Source organism: Anas platyrhynchos, chromosome 25 (assembly GCF_047663525.1).
Source record: "Anas platyrhynchos isolate ZD024472 breed Pekin duck chromosome 25, IASCAAS_PekinDuck_T2T, whole genome shotgun sequence".
NCBI lineage: Eukaryota > Metazoa > Chordata > Aves > Anseriformes > Anatidae > Anas > Anas platyrhynchos.
Window position 1 is genome coordinate 6,713,216 of NC_092611.1, and position 16,051 is coordinate 6,729,266.

The window sequence follows — 16,051 nt, forward strand, 5'->3', positions numbered from 1 at the left end:
CGGAGCACAACCACGAGCCTGTTCTTCCTCCCTTGCCTTTTTGCTCTCCTGATCCCTGTCTGCGCAAGCAGCCAGCCAGAGTGCTGCAAGAAAAACTCTGCCTGGCTCTCAGTGTGTGCGCACAGCTCGGTCCAGCAAGGGAAATAAACCTGATGAGGCCAGGGCAGGGGATGGAAAGCCTGGTAAGCCACAGGCAGGCTGCCCGGCGGAGGCTGGGAGGCTGTCGGGATGTGCTCGCAGGGTTAGCAGCCTGCTGAGGGCTGCAGCACCAGGATGTTTCACGGGCTTCTGCTGAGCTTTGCAGGCACACAGATGAGCTAACTCTGCGGTGTTTTCCCTGCTGAAAGCACTGCAGGGAGGACTGCAGGGCTGGGGGAAGCTCCCGGAGAAGCGCGTGGCCCCAGGACCATGGGAAGGCTGTGCAGAGGTGTGTGCAGCAGCTCTGATGCCAGCTCCATCCATCTCCTCCACCAGAGCAATGCACAGTTCCTTACACACAGCCGAATAAATCACATCAGTGCTTCGTTTGAGCTCTGGATTGGAAAGGACTCTGGGCAGCATGGGTCCTGAGCACTCCAGCAGGCACTAATTGCCCTAACGAGCTTCCCCAGGCCTTCCCCATGCTTCCCACTGCTCCCCCAGCTCCATTTAAGCTCAGACCCAGGTTCCCTGCCCTTTTCTGAGCAGCTGGAGTGGGACAAGGCAGCATCTCCTCCCTGCATGGTGATGTGAGCAGAGCAGGGACAGCTGGCACAGCCCCGTGTCACCAGGTGAGGGTGGGAAATTGAGGCAAAGACAGGGGATGCTGAGGACACTGGTCAATATATCAGATGTAAGAGGGACAGGCGTGGTTGGACCTGCTGTGGGGCTCAAGTAGGGGCTGGGGAATGGGGTCTGAGCTCTAGCAGGGCTCTGGAGGCAGGGCAGAGGTCCCAGCAGCAAGGTATGCCCTGGACTTTCTGTGGGTGCTGCAGCTGGAGCTGTGCCTTCCCCCGCTGTTTCATTGCCCATGAGCTTCTGCTCCACACCATGCATGGTACTAGAGGCAAAGATAACCTTGAAAGGTGAAGAAGGAGCCTTCTGAAGAGGCAGGGAGGTTACGTGGAGGAGGGAAAGCTTCCTGGGAACCGCTGTGGCTGCTGATTCAGCAGGCTGAGGGGAACCCCGCGGGCAGTGACCAGGCTTGTTTCCCAGCAGCAGGGAGCTGGGGGACCTGCAGGAGGCTTGGTGCTGCATCTGCACCAGCCCCTTGCACCCCTCCTGGCACCCACAGAGCCCCTTTACCCCTGCCAGCCTGTAGATGAGGACAGGAGGCCACAGCTCTGCCTCTCGCCCCTCTGAAGGTGATGGATACAGTCCCTGGCGAGCTGTTCTTCCCAGTGCCCAGCTCCCCGCTGCCTTCCCGAGGTTGTTTCTCAGAATAAGTGGCTCATTCACAACAAACATCCCCGCTCTTTGATGTATTGCTGGTGCTGTTGTTGCGGTGCGTTAAGTATCTTGGTTTCGTGCTTGTAATAAGGAAACTGGCCGCAGAGCCTTACTGTAAGCTGATGAGAAAGTAGCAAATAATTATTGCTCTCTCCTCCATGGGAGGGTGAACTTCAGATGCTAATGGGCTCTGGAGTACTGGCAGCTTACTCATGTTGGGGTGAAACAGCAAGGACCTTCATTTTCCTTGGTCTTAAATGCTCCTGTTTTGGGGAACAGGGCAAGAAATACCCTGAAGTGCGCAGGAGGTGGTTGCAGCAGCCTGATTTTGGGCTAAGGGAGGGAAAATTGCATTGTGTGTGGGGCGAGGGACAGGGCAGGTGTATTCCTGGAACAGGAGAGGATGCTGCAGGTGTTTATACCTCATCCAGCTCAGCACCAAGTGGGTGGCAAGTGGTGAAGACAGGGTGGCAGCAAACATTTCCATTCAGCTGGTAAATTTGCATGGGGTGCAGGCAGGGCTCTTGCAAGCAGCTTGCCCACAGAGCCCGAGGTGGGATGCTGGAGGACTTCTCACACTTTCTACTTCTATTTTCCCCCCTGCCTGCTGAGGTTCTCAGCTTCTGCAGTCCAGCTCTCAGTGCGCACAACTCCCTCCCCAGTTTTCCACGGTGCTGGCGTGACACTGGGCTGTAAATGAAGTTTTGAGGTGAGGAAGAGGGAATGAAGACTTGCAGCCTGGCCAGATATTAGTGGTTTTCCACAGGGATGACGAAGGATGCATCCGAGGCACCGAGGCGAGCCCCGTGTCGAGCTAATCCCCTGCTCCCACGCACTGCCCTGCTGGAGCTTCACAACAAAGTGCAGCGGAGAACATTTTCTTTTACCAGCATATTTTTCCTTAACCTCGTTCTCAAGCATGGCTGAGGTATTTTAATGGAAATTTCCTCCCAGTAAAAAGGGCGGCAGCACACGCACGCATACCAGCGACGAGATCATTAACATTCAGTAAAACTATATGCAGCTCAGCAACTGCTCCTGCCGTGGGGGCACTGAACCAGCAGGCAGTTTCCTTCCCGATAGCTGGGAGAAGAGGTTGAAGAGCTGCTCCATTTTAGCAGATGTATAAACAGCAAAGGTAGAAGAAGCTGACACCAGCGAGGAATCGGTTTGGTCACTCAGGCTTGTCCCAAAGCTGTGCTTCCTCTTCTCCAGCTGCCCTTCACGGCCAGTAATTCTCCAGCCCCCGCTAATGTGCCCAAACATCCCTTCCTGGGATGTGACCCAAGGTGTCTGTCCCTTCAACAGCAGTTTTTTAATCCCAGCAGAGCAGTATTTCTCCTCTCCTCTGTTCCTTGGTAACTTTTCTGCTCTGACTTCCTAATGCCAGTGTTTTGGTTCCCCACCCCCTGATATTTCTTGTCTCTGCCCATTCATTTTGGGGCTGGGATTGGATCTTTATTCCAAGAGTCAAGGATCGGTTGTGCCTTGGTCAAATTGCCATCTGCAGGGCTAGGGTTTCTGGTGATGTGCTCAGCCTTGGAAAGAGCCCTCTGGGGCAGTCCCCTTTCTGATTTCCTTCCCTCTGGGAGGTACCAGGAGATAAAAATGATACCCCTCACTCCAATCCAGGCAAGGATGGCCCTAAATCACTTATTGCACCCTAGGGTCCTGGTATGCAGTGGGCACTGCTGATGCCTGCAGCCAGGAGCGTGTTGCTGTGGCTGTGCAGGGAGCAGAGGCTGTAACCTCACTCACCTCCCTTTGTCCTCCAAAACAGACCCAGGACCACGCTGTGCTCCAGTTCTGGGGGCTCAGTGGTGAGGTGCTGGACCCGGGGTAACCCCATGGTGATGGGGAAGCTGATCCCAGATTTGAGCTGGGCAAGGAGCGCAGCCCTTTGGCTGGAAGCTCTCCAAGGGTTATTTGTGCGCGCTAACCTCGTGGCACTCTTCCTTCCAGCCCCTGCTGGGGTCCTCCTGTCTTTTTGCATAATCTCCTCTGAATAAATAGACCGTGAGTGGGGCCTTCTGGGCAGCTTTTGTCAGGAGGAGCTGGTGGGTGTACGTTTCTACCTTGTGGGCCCTCCCTCTCTTTCTGTGGCAGAGCCGAATCGTTTCTTTCCTCCCGTTTGCACCTCTTAACTTTCTCTCCTTGCCTGCTCTGATTTCTTGGCCCTGCTATTGTCCTGAAAAGCATCTGGAGGGTATAGTTTGTGAGAAAGCCCTTACATTTTCTTACATTTTCAGTCTAAAACTTAACTTGTGCAAGGTCCCATAAAATAGTTACTTGGACAAAAGTGATCTCTTCTCCTGGAAGCGTGGATTTAAATGGTCGCTCCTAGACATTTCCGTGCTTCTCCTTGCAAAGCTCTTTCTCTGAGGCCCTAATCCTGCTGCCACAGTGACCTTTGTGTTTGCAGGGAGACCTTTTGAAATCAAAGGGGCCCTTCACAAGCATCTGCCCATCTGGAAGCGATTGCAGGAGTGGGCGGGTGAAGGGCAAATCTGGAGCCTTGTGGCTGGGCTGCGGAGTCTGAAGTGCCCCAGGTCTGCGTGGCTGGGAGAGAGGGGACAAGGAGGGCCCGAAGTGGCTTGCACGACATCCTCGGGGGCAGGAATACCTCCGGTGTGCCTGAGAGCAGCCCTGTGAGCCTCCTGCGTGCAGCGTGAGCCCGAGCAATCATGTAAATGTTGTTTGATTCCCAACAACCGCATGTTTAGAGGACTCTGATTTGTGTGTGTTTGTGCAAACAGGAGCGCTGGGCTTTGTTATTAACGCTGACCTCTCCTTTCCAACTGCACTTTGGGGATAATTATTTATCCCATGGAGTAGAAAACAATAATAATAATAAAAAAAAAAGTGCAGGAGAGCCCAAAAGCTGCCCGGCTCCTGCTGGAGCAGCCCCCCCTCCATCCTCCTGCCACCCAGAGCACCGGGGCTCACTGCAGGGCGGCTGCTTGGGCCAGCTTATTTTTTTTCTCGCCCTCGGGCGAGCTCTGCCTCTCTCCTTTTTTTTTTTTCCCATTATTATTCCTCGCTCCCCTCCTCCCCTCCGCAGCTGGGGAGCAGCTGCGGGCCCGGCCTGGCCCTTTAAAGGCGGGGCGGCGCGCCGCTGCCTCTTTAGGGCCGGTCCTTGCCTTTGGGGGAAGGAAGTGTGGGCCGGGGGGGGGCCCGAAAAGCAGCGGCCGAGGGCTCTGCATGGCCGGGGGGGGCGCGGCGGGGCGCTTTTCCCACGCTGCGCTCCGCGCCCCCCGCCCCATGCGGGCCGGGGGCTGCCCCGAGCCGTGCGCGCCCCGCCGGGGGTAACGGTGCGGGGCTCCGGGGAGCAAAGGGGGGGGGGGGATGCTCGCCCCCCGGCTACCTGCGCTTCCAGCCCTGCTGTGGCTAGCGTTAGCCCCGCTGCCCGGCTCTCCCGGCCCCGCGGCTAAGGCTGAGCTGCGGGTGCGGGTGCGGCTGCCCGGGGGGCAGGTGGCGGAGGAGAGCCTGCAAGCCGACAGCGGCTCCGACTGCATCAGCCTGGAGCTCCGCAAGGCCGACGGCGCCCTCATCACCCTCACGGCCGATTTCAGACAGGTGAGGCTCCGGGGGAAAGCCGCAGGGCGGCCCCGGGATGCTGAGCTCGCCCCGCGGTGGAGCGGAGCGCCCCGAGCATCCCCTGGGTGCTGGGGAGCCCCCGCTGGGGTTTGGTGCTGGGGGGGGGTCTCCGGTGGGTCCCAGCTGGGAGACGGGTGCAAGGGGCTGGGCGCTTTGAGCCTTGGGGTGGTGAAGAAGAAGCTTGGGGCAGGAGCCTGGTGCTCACTTGGTGGGGTGATGCTGTGCAGGAGGGTTTTGGGGAGCCGGGATCTGCCTGGAGCCTGGGGAAACCCTGCTGGGGGTCCGGGAGCCCGAGCTGTGGCTGAGGATGGGGTCCTTCAGAAGTCCTTCCACCGATGAGCACTGTTGGGGTCTTTGTGGTGCACCCCGCAGGCAGCTCCTGGGCATTTGGGCAGGTTCCTGGCCCCCTGTGGCACTGCTGCAAGCTGGGCTGCCCGCTGGTGAGCGTGGTGGGGAAGGGTTTTGGCAGGATGGGTGGCAAAGCCTTCTCCGTGCCCGGCTGAGCGCAGCAGGGCTGTGTCTCCTCACTGAGCCGAGAGGAGATGTGGGTTTGGGTGGCAGACAGCAGCGGGGCCAGGGCAGGAGTCCCCAGGAGCTGAGGCTCAGGTTCATGGGGCTCTGCTGTGCCTCCAGGACATCTCGTTCCAAGTGATGGCTTTGGGGAGCACGTGCATTTGGGGTGTGGGCACTGTTTGGGTGGCAGCTCGCTCTGGGACTGGCAGAAACCCAGGGGTCCTCCTGGCCCCCTCCCAGGCCACTCTGCAGGGAGGTGATGCTGAGACCCCCTGCTTCTCAGCAGGAGATGGGAGCTTTGGGGCCAGCGTGGCGTCCTTCAGAGCACCCCCAGCCTGGCTGGATGCGGTGAATTTTCATTTCTCTTGCTTGGGGATGAGCTGTGAGCTGCTGCGTGGGTGGCACGGCCACGTTATCTCGTTCCAGCCCTCTGCTCAGGCTGTTTGCTGGGTGGACTTTGGTTCATGGCAGGAGGAAGCTCAGCCCCATGAGGTAGGACCGTGGTGTGCCCCGTCCTGCTGTGAACCTTGGAGCCCTCTCCCAGGCGTGTTCGGCTGGCTCTTCCCCTTCCCACTGCGAGTTTTGGTCCTGGTTTCCTCGTGAGGCTCTTGGATTGCCCTTGGCCATCTGGAGGGAGCAAGGCCCGAGATGCCTTGAGATGCTCGCAGAAGCCGTGGCATTTCGGGGTGTGATGGTGTGCTCTGTGCCAGCACGCACGCAGGGAACCAGTGCCACGGCTCCTGGGGGAGCACGGGGCTCCGAGGAGACACCGCACCCCAGGAGGCTTTTAAACCTCAGGAGTGCAAAGCTGCACGGTGTGTTCCCGAGCAAGGGAAATCCCAGCTCTGTGCAGACCTTCTGGGTGGGCCCTTTGGGATGTGACGTGGGGGATTTAGGTGTCCTGTTCATCCCTCCAACTTTTTTCCCCTGCTAATTTCAGCTCTTGCACGGGGTTGCTGTCAAATCTCATCCCCAAACCCAACAGCGTGTGGTAGCTCTTGTCCTGCTCTCATCCTGCTTTCAGCTGAGCTGCTTCTGGGCAGGTTCTCTGAAGGTTTCTGTCTCATTTATGTTGAATGCTCAGCTCCATGCAAGCCCTCAGCTCCTGGGAGCACACAGGAGACGGTCCCTGGAAGGCTTGCAAGCATCAGCCTCCCAAAATCTGCTCCTAACCTTCAGTTTTCCAGCAGTTGGGTGCTGCCTGTCTGCTCGTGGCTTTGCTGGAGCAGAGCTGAAGAAAGCCAGAGACAGAAGGGACCGAGGAGATGGATTTGTGGTGCAGTGAGTAATGATGTGAGCAAGCAGCTGCCTGGCCAGGCTTCCCCCTCTGACCTGTTCTCCTGGCTGCACGCAGGCATTTCCCTGCCCTGCTGCTCGGCTCTCCAACGTTACACAACTTCTCCCCTCCAGAGAGAAGGTCTGGAGGCTCTCAGCCTTTGTGAAAGCAGCTGGGGTTGTTGATCTGGGTTTCCCAAGCAAGATTGTGTGGTCATGCTGTGGCCAGGATGCTGGCTTTCTGCACAAATGATTTTTCCACTCCTCTGGCTTAAACTGCAGGGGGTTAGTCCAAAGGCAGATCTATTTTTTTTTTTAATTCTTTGCTGACAAAGAGTTGCTGTTAGACCGTGGGCTGGAGAGGAGAGGAGTTACAGTGAGCTCATGGCTCAGTTCTCCCTCCTGACCCTGGTGGAAGCTGAGCAGTGCTCCAGGGGCACAGTTCTCCTTTCTCCTCCATCCCTGCCTCCCATCCAGAGCTGAACCTGGAGGAGCAGTGTCCTCAGAGCACACCAGCCTTTATTTCATTCCCTAGACCACCGCAGACTGGCCTTTGGGGCTCCAAACTGGGCCTTGCTGTTTTCTGGGTTTTTGAACTATTTCTTCCCAGGCGATCCGAATGGGCGCAATGAAAACCCTTCTTTGTCTACGTGGCACCGTCAGGGACAAAACTTCTGTAAAAAGGATCGAGGGGGTGGATCAACCCTAAATGTTGAGTCTGATTCCAATAACGTGATCTTGCCAGTTGTTAAACAGCGGCCTGAGAACGAAGTGGGCGGTTCTAGCCCAAGGTCAGCACACAGATGGAGAAAAGTTTCTTTTTTCCTTCTGGTTGCTGGAAAAAATGCGTTGGAAGTGGCTGCTGGTATTGTAATGCTTGCATCGCCAGTCCTTTTGGGGTCCTTTGTTAATAAAGCTGGAGTTCTGTGATAGTCAGGGGGTGTGGAGGCTTTCCTCGTGCCAGGGATTAATTGTGTTAAGTGCTAAATGACCAGGGGGCGCAGGGAAGCACGTGGAGGAGATGGTGGCTGTAAAATACAGGAGGCTGAGCTCTGCCTGCTGCCAGGGCTGCCCTGTGCTCATGCCATGGCTTTGGGCAGGTCGCTCACGGGGCAGGACCCGGTTTGGGAAGCAGCTCTGGGATTTACTCGTTGGCATCCCTCAATTTGTAGGTGCTGAGCGTGAGGATGCTTCACTAGGGGATGTTCTTCCAGGCGCTGGTAGGAATGAGGCTTTTTCTGGTAGGAGAGGGGTTAAAAAGCATAATCCCCTCCGAGTGCGGGTAAGTCAGCCGGCTGGCCCCCCAGCGAGGATGCAATAACACATGCTCTGTGCTGTACAAGCAAAACAACTTCCCAGCCAGCTCCAGCTGCTCCCCGGGGGAGTGCAGGCAGGGCCACGGCCACAGCAGAGGCTGCTGGCACGGCTGGGACCTGGCTCTGGGGGTCCCCAATGTCCCCAGCTTCCCTTTCCTTGTACCCCCCCCATCCTGCTCAGACGTGGACAGCAAAGACAAAAGCAGGTCCCACGGCAGCGCTGAGCTCCTCGGGGGGAGAGAAGTTTGGCAGGAATGCTGCCTGGGTCGGAGGGAGGGAGGCACCGAAATAATTTATTTCCCTGGGAACGGGTTCGCTCCACGCCGCGTGAAGCCGAGGCGCCGGGCTCGGCTCTGGACCACACAGGCTTGTAGGGCTGCACGGGATCCAGCCCCGAGATGGAGGCTGGGTTGTTCCTGCACCCCAGACGGCAGCCCCCAGGGGGCTGGCTGAGAATGGGGAGAGAAAACTGATTTCTCCATGCCTCCACGCAGCCTGGTTCTGTGCTGGAGTTTCATACAGGCAACCCAGGCTGGTGGGAGCTGGCTGCACGGATTTCCTTTCTCCCCATGCCCCAGGAGCCAAGGTTGTGGTTCCCTCCCATGGCACGGCAAGGATATGGCCCCAGAACTGCCTGTTCCCTGCCCCGCCAGCGCTGTGGCCAGCCCCAGACCTGAGCTGTAACCGTACCCAGCACAGCAGCGCGGGTCAGGGCCAAGGATTCTCACCGCCCCCGGGATGAGTTCATCCGGAGAGTCCCCGCGTTGCAAGGCGATGCTCTGTCGGGGCTTGTTCCCTGCTGGGAAATTTTGCAGAAACCCAGAATTGGAGGTGCGTTTCGCTGCCTTGGCACCGGCTGATCCCGCTCTTCCTGGTGGGAACCGGTGAGGTGCCTGGGGAAGGGAGGGGAGGGCGCTCTCCAAGCACAAAAAACTTCGGTGGCTCTTTCCAGGTGAGAAGCGTGGCATGTTTTTGGTGTGAGGAGCTTCGGTTCTTGCTCCAACTGGTGTTGTGTAGCCAGGGAAGAGAGAGCAGGGAAGCTGGGCACGGGTTTGAGAGAGGGAGGTGAGGCAGGACCTGGAGAGAAGAGGGGGGCTGACCGCTTGGTCAGGAGAAAGTGGCCCCTGCAGGGCACGAGACTCCCAGAATATGGTTAGCTTTGCTCAGGGATCCACAGGGAGGATCAGTTTGGGTTTGTTTGGAGCCGGGTAAAGGTGGGATTTCTCTCATCAGAACAACACGTGCCTTAGGAGCCCTTCCTGACTTTATAGAGACCCCAAAAATGATGGGAATAAAGGGACTGAAGGTGTCCAGCAAGCTCAGCTCGACCCCAGGAGCCCTCTCGCAGCGTCGCTGTGTTCCCAGGGAGCCCTTTGAACAGAGCTGCTGGAGAACAGAGGTGGCCAAAAGCCCTGGGGACACAGGGAGGAGAAGAAATGCCCCCTCCCTGGTGTCCTGAGCCTGGCGTGCGTGGGATTGCAGCTTTGATGGTGGCGGCTCGGGGCAACAGGGTTCGTGTAGATAAGGATCTGGCCTTGCTGTTTGATCTAGGGGCAGCCAGGCGCAGAGCCGCCTTGGTTCGGCACCAAGGGGCGAGCCTGCTGCCTGGGGGGAGGAAAGGATGGGTCACGGGCACTGCTCCCCCTCCGGTTCCTGTTGATCTTTACAGTTTTACCCCCTGCTCCCTTCTCCTCCAGCTGTACCCCGCTGCAGCACCACCTTTCCCTTTCTCTCCCTCCTCCCCTCCCTTTCCAAGGGGCTCTTTCAGGGCAGTTTTTGCAGGGATCTTTACCCGAGGTTCCGTGGACCTGTTGGCCCATAAATCAGTAAGCACACACAGGCAGGCAGATAAATATTTAGAATAGCTGAGCGGCAGCCCTGGGCTGCTCGCTGGCTGGGGCTGGAGGCACTGTGGTGCTGTGCGGGTGCTTGTGGTGCTTCCACCCTGCTCCTGCTGCCTGCCTGGGGCTGGAGGAGGGAGCAGAGGCTTGTATTGATGCCTGAGAGCTCCTCGTTTGCTCCACGGGTGGACTGTTGTGGTCCTGAGCTTGGTCCTGCCTCCCTCCTGAGCTCGGGACCCTGGAGCTCGCAGCAGCCGGGTGCTGGGCTTTGGAGCCAGAGCCAAGGACTTGCAGTCGCACGCATCGCTTGGGAGCTTCAGGACCGCTCGCAGGGAGAGTGGTGCAGATCCCAAACCTATCGTGACAACGAGAGGCAGTTGGGTGACTGATGTCTAGCTCTTGGACCCACACGTCGGAAGGATTCATGGGTTGCTCGGCGTGTTCTCGTGTTGCAAAAGTCGCTTCCAAGCTGGGAAGCGCTGCGCTGTTGTTAATCTCCTGCATCTCCTTGAGGTTTGCTGTCCCCATTTGCTTTTTCCAGACGGGTTCAGAGTGAATTGAGATGAAATCCACATGTGGAGGATGTGCCAGGGTGAGCTGCTGGTTTCAGTCTTCTTGGACCAGGCAGGAGCTCGCAGCAGAGCTCAGCTGGGAGGCAGCTGGACTAAGCACAGATGGGAACGTGGCTCCTTCAGTGGTGCCAGGGGCTCAGTGGGAACTGTCCCCATTAAAGCAGGCAAGAATCATGATTGAGTCATAACATCACATGCGTTTCTCTGGAAACTTCATCCTGGATTTTTCTTGGTTGGTGGGAAGTTTGGGAAATGTTGCTTTCTTCTCCGTCCCCCTGCTGTTGTACTGTTCCAGCCGTAACCCTAGCCATTTGAAAAAGCTTAGCTTCTCTTTTCTCATATTATTTTTGTTTCCCTTTGTGTTTTTTATAAATGCCTTCAGATGCTCTTTTAAGACCCGGGAGAACGCAGCAGCTTTGAGCTGCTGGTGATGCCTCCCAGGCGATGCTGCACTTTCAGATGTTTCCCATGTCTACACAGAGGTGTCAGTCAAACCAGAGCACTAAAGGCAGTGATTAAGAAACCCTCATGTTTGTGGGCAAAAGCAATTGGTATCCATTTTTCCGAATCCCCTTCATGTCCTGTTTTTGTGCTTGAGTTTTTGGTGCATACAACAAAGGCACCCAGCAAAATCCTTTCCCCTGTCCTGCGACCATCCCAGATTACAGCTGTCCAGATGTGCACCGAGTTGTGCATCCTTTTCTTGTGTGGACAGGGAGTAATTCCTCCTCCAGGACACCAAATTGCTCAGAAGCAAGTGAGGGAAGGCAGCAGAGGCAGATCGGGACTTCTCGCCCCCAGTAATGCATGGAGATAACAGCTATGTGATATTCATTTAACCAAAAGAGGTTTGGGCTGTGCTCAATCTCAGCTTGTTATTAGCTCGTCGGTGAAAGGAGGACCTTTGCTGTAACGAAGACTCGGGATATTTTTAGTTGGTGGCAGCAGATGGAAGCTGTGACCAGCTGCCCCCAGGGGGCTTCAGTTACAGCTCGAAAAGATTGCGACCTGGGGGGAAAAAATGGGCCTCCCTCAGTGCGTGGCGTGATGGGGATATGGTTACGGAGGTTCAGGTCCCTGTCCTGCTGCTGTAGGAGAAAATCCTCCAGCCACCCAGTCCCAGTAGTCCTGGTGCTGCTGTGCAGTGGGATTTTTGGACTGTTTCTTGTCCTTTCACCCATTTCATGCTCACCCCCGTGCCTTCCTGCCCACGCTTGTGCTTCCTCTTGCCCTTTCCCCTTTGCCTTCTGCTCGCACACCAGTGGCCCCTAGCAGGAGAGGCCACGTTGCATAAACTGGAAGCAGCAATTGGCTTGTTTAACTCCAGCAGTAGCCCTGCCTCTGGGGTTGGGGAGAGCCTTTGGGGCTTTTCCAGGCTGAAGGGCAAAAGAAATAGCCTTGAGCAGCGTGTGGCTATGTGATATCCTCTCTTGATAGCGGGAGAACCCCAAGCGGTCAATCTGAAGGTGAGCATCTCCTCCTGGGAGAGGACAAGACTCCTGGGAGGCTCACCTCTCCTTGTGTTCAAGGACAAAAGCCTCGAAAAAGCCCCAGCCTGCTGGCTGAGGGAGGCAGGGATGTGGGATGGGAGCTGGCAGCGACCTGTCCCTGCCCCGGTGGGATTGCGAAAACCCTTACAGCAGTTGTTACGCTGCAGGCTGGGGAGGGATGGGACCTGGGAGAAGCCACCTGTGCTCAGGGAGCAGAAATATGAGACCTTTGACTTTGTTCTTTTGGCTGGAGCCTTTCTGCAAGACCCTGACTTCTCAACTCTCCAAACGATGCCAAAGGCCTGGGACTAACGGCGATTTTTTTTTTTTTTTTTTAATTCTCCCTCTGCCAGGAGGTGAAGATCTTCCGTGCCTTAATCCTAGGGGAGCTGGAGAGGGGCCAGAGCCAGTTCCAAGCACTTTGCTTTGTCACCCGACTTCACCGCAACGAGATCATCCCCAGCGAGTCCATGGCGAAGCTGCGGCAGGTAGGAGGCAGCCCCGTGCCCCAAACCCACCGGGGTTTTTTGGAGCTGCCTGGAAAACCTTCCCATACAGCTGCCTCGTGGCTTGCCTGGCTGATAGACCTGCCTTTGACCTCCCCTCCTGCTTGAGGAGCTCGGCATTAAACTAATTTCAGTAATAGTATTGATCCTGATCTGCTAATAAACATGAAGGGAGCATGATTGAGTTCAGCCTGAATCAAAGGGCAAGCAGATGCTTTGAGTAATCACCAGGCAAGCTCCTGCCCGACATTGTCCAGTGAATTAATTACTGGCACCATCCATCACGACAGAGCATTGATAAATGATCCCAGGCAAATGGGAGCAGCAATAAACCATCACGTCCAACATCACCCAGAGGTTTTGTACACCTCCCATCCAGATGGGATGCGCTCAGAGGGAGCGTCCACTTGCACATCTTCCGATGTCGGTGTGAAATCCTGACATGCTCCAAGGGGTGATTTGTGGTTTTCTTTATTTTTCTTTTTTTTTTTTCCTTTGCAGAAAAACCCCAGGACAGTGCGGCAGGCTGAGGAGGTGCGGGGCCTGGAGCACCTCAGCATGGATGTAGCCGTCAACTTCAGCAAAGGGGCGCAGCTCAGCTCCCACATCCACAACGTCTGCGCAGAGGCCAAAGAAGCGATTTACACGCGAGAGGACGATGTCAAATTTTGGCTGGAGAAAGGTAAAAGTTTCCTGTGGTTCGGGTAGAACTGCTTGTGTCAGCGAGCTGGGGTGCTGCTGTGCTCTCCCTGGTGACCTGCAGAGAACATTTCAGCTTTTTGTTTGCTGTCTGTGCCGTGGGCAAGGCGTGGGCACTGCTTGCTGGCATGCCATGCCGTGGTCATTGGTTCTTCAGCTTATATCTGACCTTGTTGGTGTCACCCTCCTCCTGAACCTACCTAGGCAGCATTTCCAAGGCAATCTTTCACCTGGTCCCTCACCCAAAAGAATGAATTCTTTGCATTCTTGATACCTCCTGGCCTGTTTCCCCTAATGCCCTTTCCTCTCCCAGGGTTCCCTACCCAGCCGCGTGCCCCACCACCCCCTGAAAACATTTTTGGGCTGGTTGCACCTAGCACGGCACTGGTTCTGCACCTCCCCTCTCCTTCCAGCACCTCCCTGAGCAGGATTTGCTTCCTCCCGCAGGGGTGGACGGCTCCATGTTCGAGGTCCTGCCGCAGACATCCGACCTGCCGGACCTGCAGCGCTGCAGGCTGTGCGCGGACCGCTGGAAGCCCTGCATCTGCAGCTACTCGCTGAGCATCGAGTGGTACCCCTGCATGCTCAAGTACTGCAGGAGCCGCGACGCCACGGGCAAGGTCTCTTCCTACAAATGCGGCATCCGCAGCTGCCAGAAGGGCTACACCTTCGATTACTACGTGCCGCAGAAGCAGCTCTGCCTCTGGGACGAGGAGACCTAGCAGAGCCAGGCTCAGCTGCCTCCTGCCACCGCTCGCGATGCTGAGGGCCTCCCGCAGCATCCTGCTGCGAAGAAGGAACGTGGTTCACAGCGGTGCCTTGTGCCAGGATTGCTCTGTGTGTGCCTTTCCTTCTGCCCCCCCCGTGGCTCCCTCCTGACCCCATACCTTGTACTGGGATAAGCGGGCTCGGCTCGCTGCGTGGTGAAGCCGCAAGCAGGAGCCGCAAGTTTTGGGGCTGAAGCACCAGAAGGGCTCTGTTCTTCCCTGCTCTGGGGGTGGGGGGTGTAAAGGGGGGCACTTCTGGCCAGTTTTCAGCCTCCAGCATCCTGAAGGGTGGCCAGGGCAGGGAGAGGAGCAGTCCTTGGGGTGTCAGACATCACCACGGACTTCGCCACCTCCTGGTGACACGACAGCATTTCCCGATGGGAATATGGCTGAGTTATGGGACCACATCCCCTGAACAAGGAAGGTACGAATCCCACCCAAAAACAGAGCCTGCCTGTAGCTTTTTTTAGTGTCTGCCTAGCTGGTGTGTCCTTCCCGTGGCTACGAGATGCCCTGGGGGGATATAGCCCAGCAATTACTTCTGCCCCAAAGGGCTGCTAATTAGGGCTCGAACTTATCCCTATTTAGACTAGTGAAGGCCAACTTTTTGTGTTGGTTCTGGGACTCTCCTGCTAGGAAAGAGACATCTGGAGATTTGTGACTGCCATCGTAACCTTGTGGTTGCAAGGGGGGATGATCCCAGATGGGCATTGCAACCGTCGTTTGGAGGAAGATAACGTCCTACACCTACATCCACTTTTACGTCCTACTCTGCCAGCTATTCACAAGAAGCTCTTAGTTAACTGGACTGCTTTGCTGTGCCTTGGTTTCCCCTAAATGTAAAGCAGGGACGACCTTGAAGCTGACCCTGGCCCTGGTGTGTACCTGGAGGACATCAGACAAAAAGTGCTGTAGGAGTGCTGCCTGCGTCCCAAGCCGTCTTCCACTCAAGTTTAGAACAAGCAGAGAGGGGAAAGAGGCTGTTGGGGTCATTGCGAGCCCCCGTTCCTCCTGATGAAAAGCCTTCACAATGTGCCTTTTTGCCTAGAATCCAGGAATTTTTGACAAAAATGAATTTGGTCACGATTATTTTTGTATTGATCAGTTAAGGGGGGGGGAGAAGGGAAAGGTATTTTAATATTGCAACATGAAGTAAAACACACTTGAATGATTTTTTTAAAAAAACAAATTATTTATCATTTGTAAGGTAAAAATAAACTTTTTTTTTTTTTTTTAAAGCATGCCTGGTCTAAAAGCCTCTCTCATAATCTCTGGAATTGGGGTTGGGAATTGCTCTCTGCTGGGTGCCAAGTTTGTGCCTTGGGTGGTGGAGACCTTGGGGCTGGAGGGGGCGCATCCTGCATGAGCACTACTCAGCACGGTCCTGTATTGCAAGGGTACCAGCCATCCAGTCCCTTGTGTAACTGGGAGCTCTGGGGAAGCAAAAGAGCAGTGATGGGGACAGAAACTGCTGCAAGGGTCAGGCAGGCTGGGGTCAGGGGGGTCCCAGGGGTGTGTGTGGTATGGCTGGGGAGTTTTCTGGGACCAGCAGCATCAAATAATCTGTTTATTCCTCTACAGCTGAGGGGAGATGAGGGTGGCAGAGCCTGGGGCTGGTTCAGAGCTCCCAGCTCAGTGGTGGATCGCAGGAGAAGCATGGAGTGCTGATTCCCCCTAGTGTGGTGAGGGATGAAGGTGTCTGCAACCTTGGCCCTTCTGCACTGGAGCAGCTTACTGGGATTGCTGCTGCTCCACTTACGTGGTCAACATTTACAGGGGTTTGGTGCTGGCAGGCTGCCCCTGCTTGCTGGAGTTAAATCCAGTTGTGGGGAAAAAAGGGAGAGGATAGCAGGAAAGCTGCAACCTGCTCAAGCCCTGTTCCCACCTCTACCTCCTGCACAGGGTTGTTAGGAGTGGGCACGAGCTCTGTCTGGGAGCCTCTTGGTCACATCCCAGAGAGCTGACTGATTATTTTTAACAGTGAGGCTCTGGGGTGCTGGGATCATGCACAGGGAGGCTGCTGGATATGCAGAATGAAGGAAGAAAG

The 16,051-nt window shown here is 56.2% G+C and overlaps 1 protein-coding gene across 1 annotated transcript; it reads left to right on the plus strand.

Moving 5' to 3' along the window:
• Positions 1 to 4,574: 4,574 nt before the first annotated feature.
• On the plus strand, positions 4,575 to 15,245 carry OAF (out at first homolog). Its single transcript, XM_027444212.3, has 4 exons — positions 4,575 to 5,004; positions 12,386 to 12,520; positions 13,040 to 13,220; positions 13,685 to 15,245. The coding sequence occupies exons 1-4, from the start codon at positions 4,774 to 4,776 to the stop codon at positions 13,957 to 13,959; spliced, it is 822 nt and encodes a 273-aa protein (XP_027300013.1). The 5' UTR covers positions 4,575 to 4,773; the 3' UTR covers positions 13,960 to 15,245.
• The last annotated feature ends 806 nt before the right edge of the window (positions 15,246 to 16,051 follow it).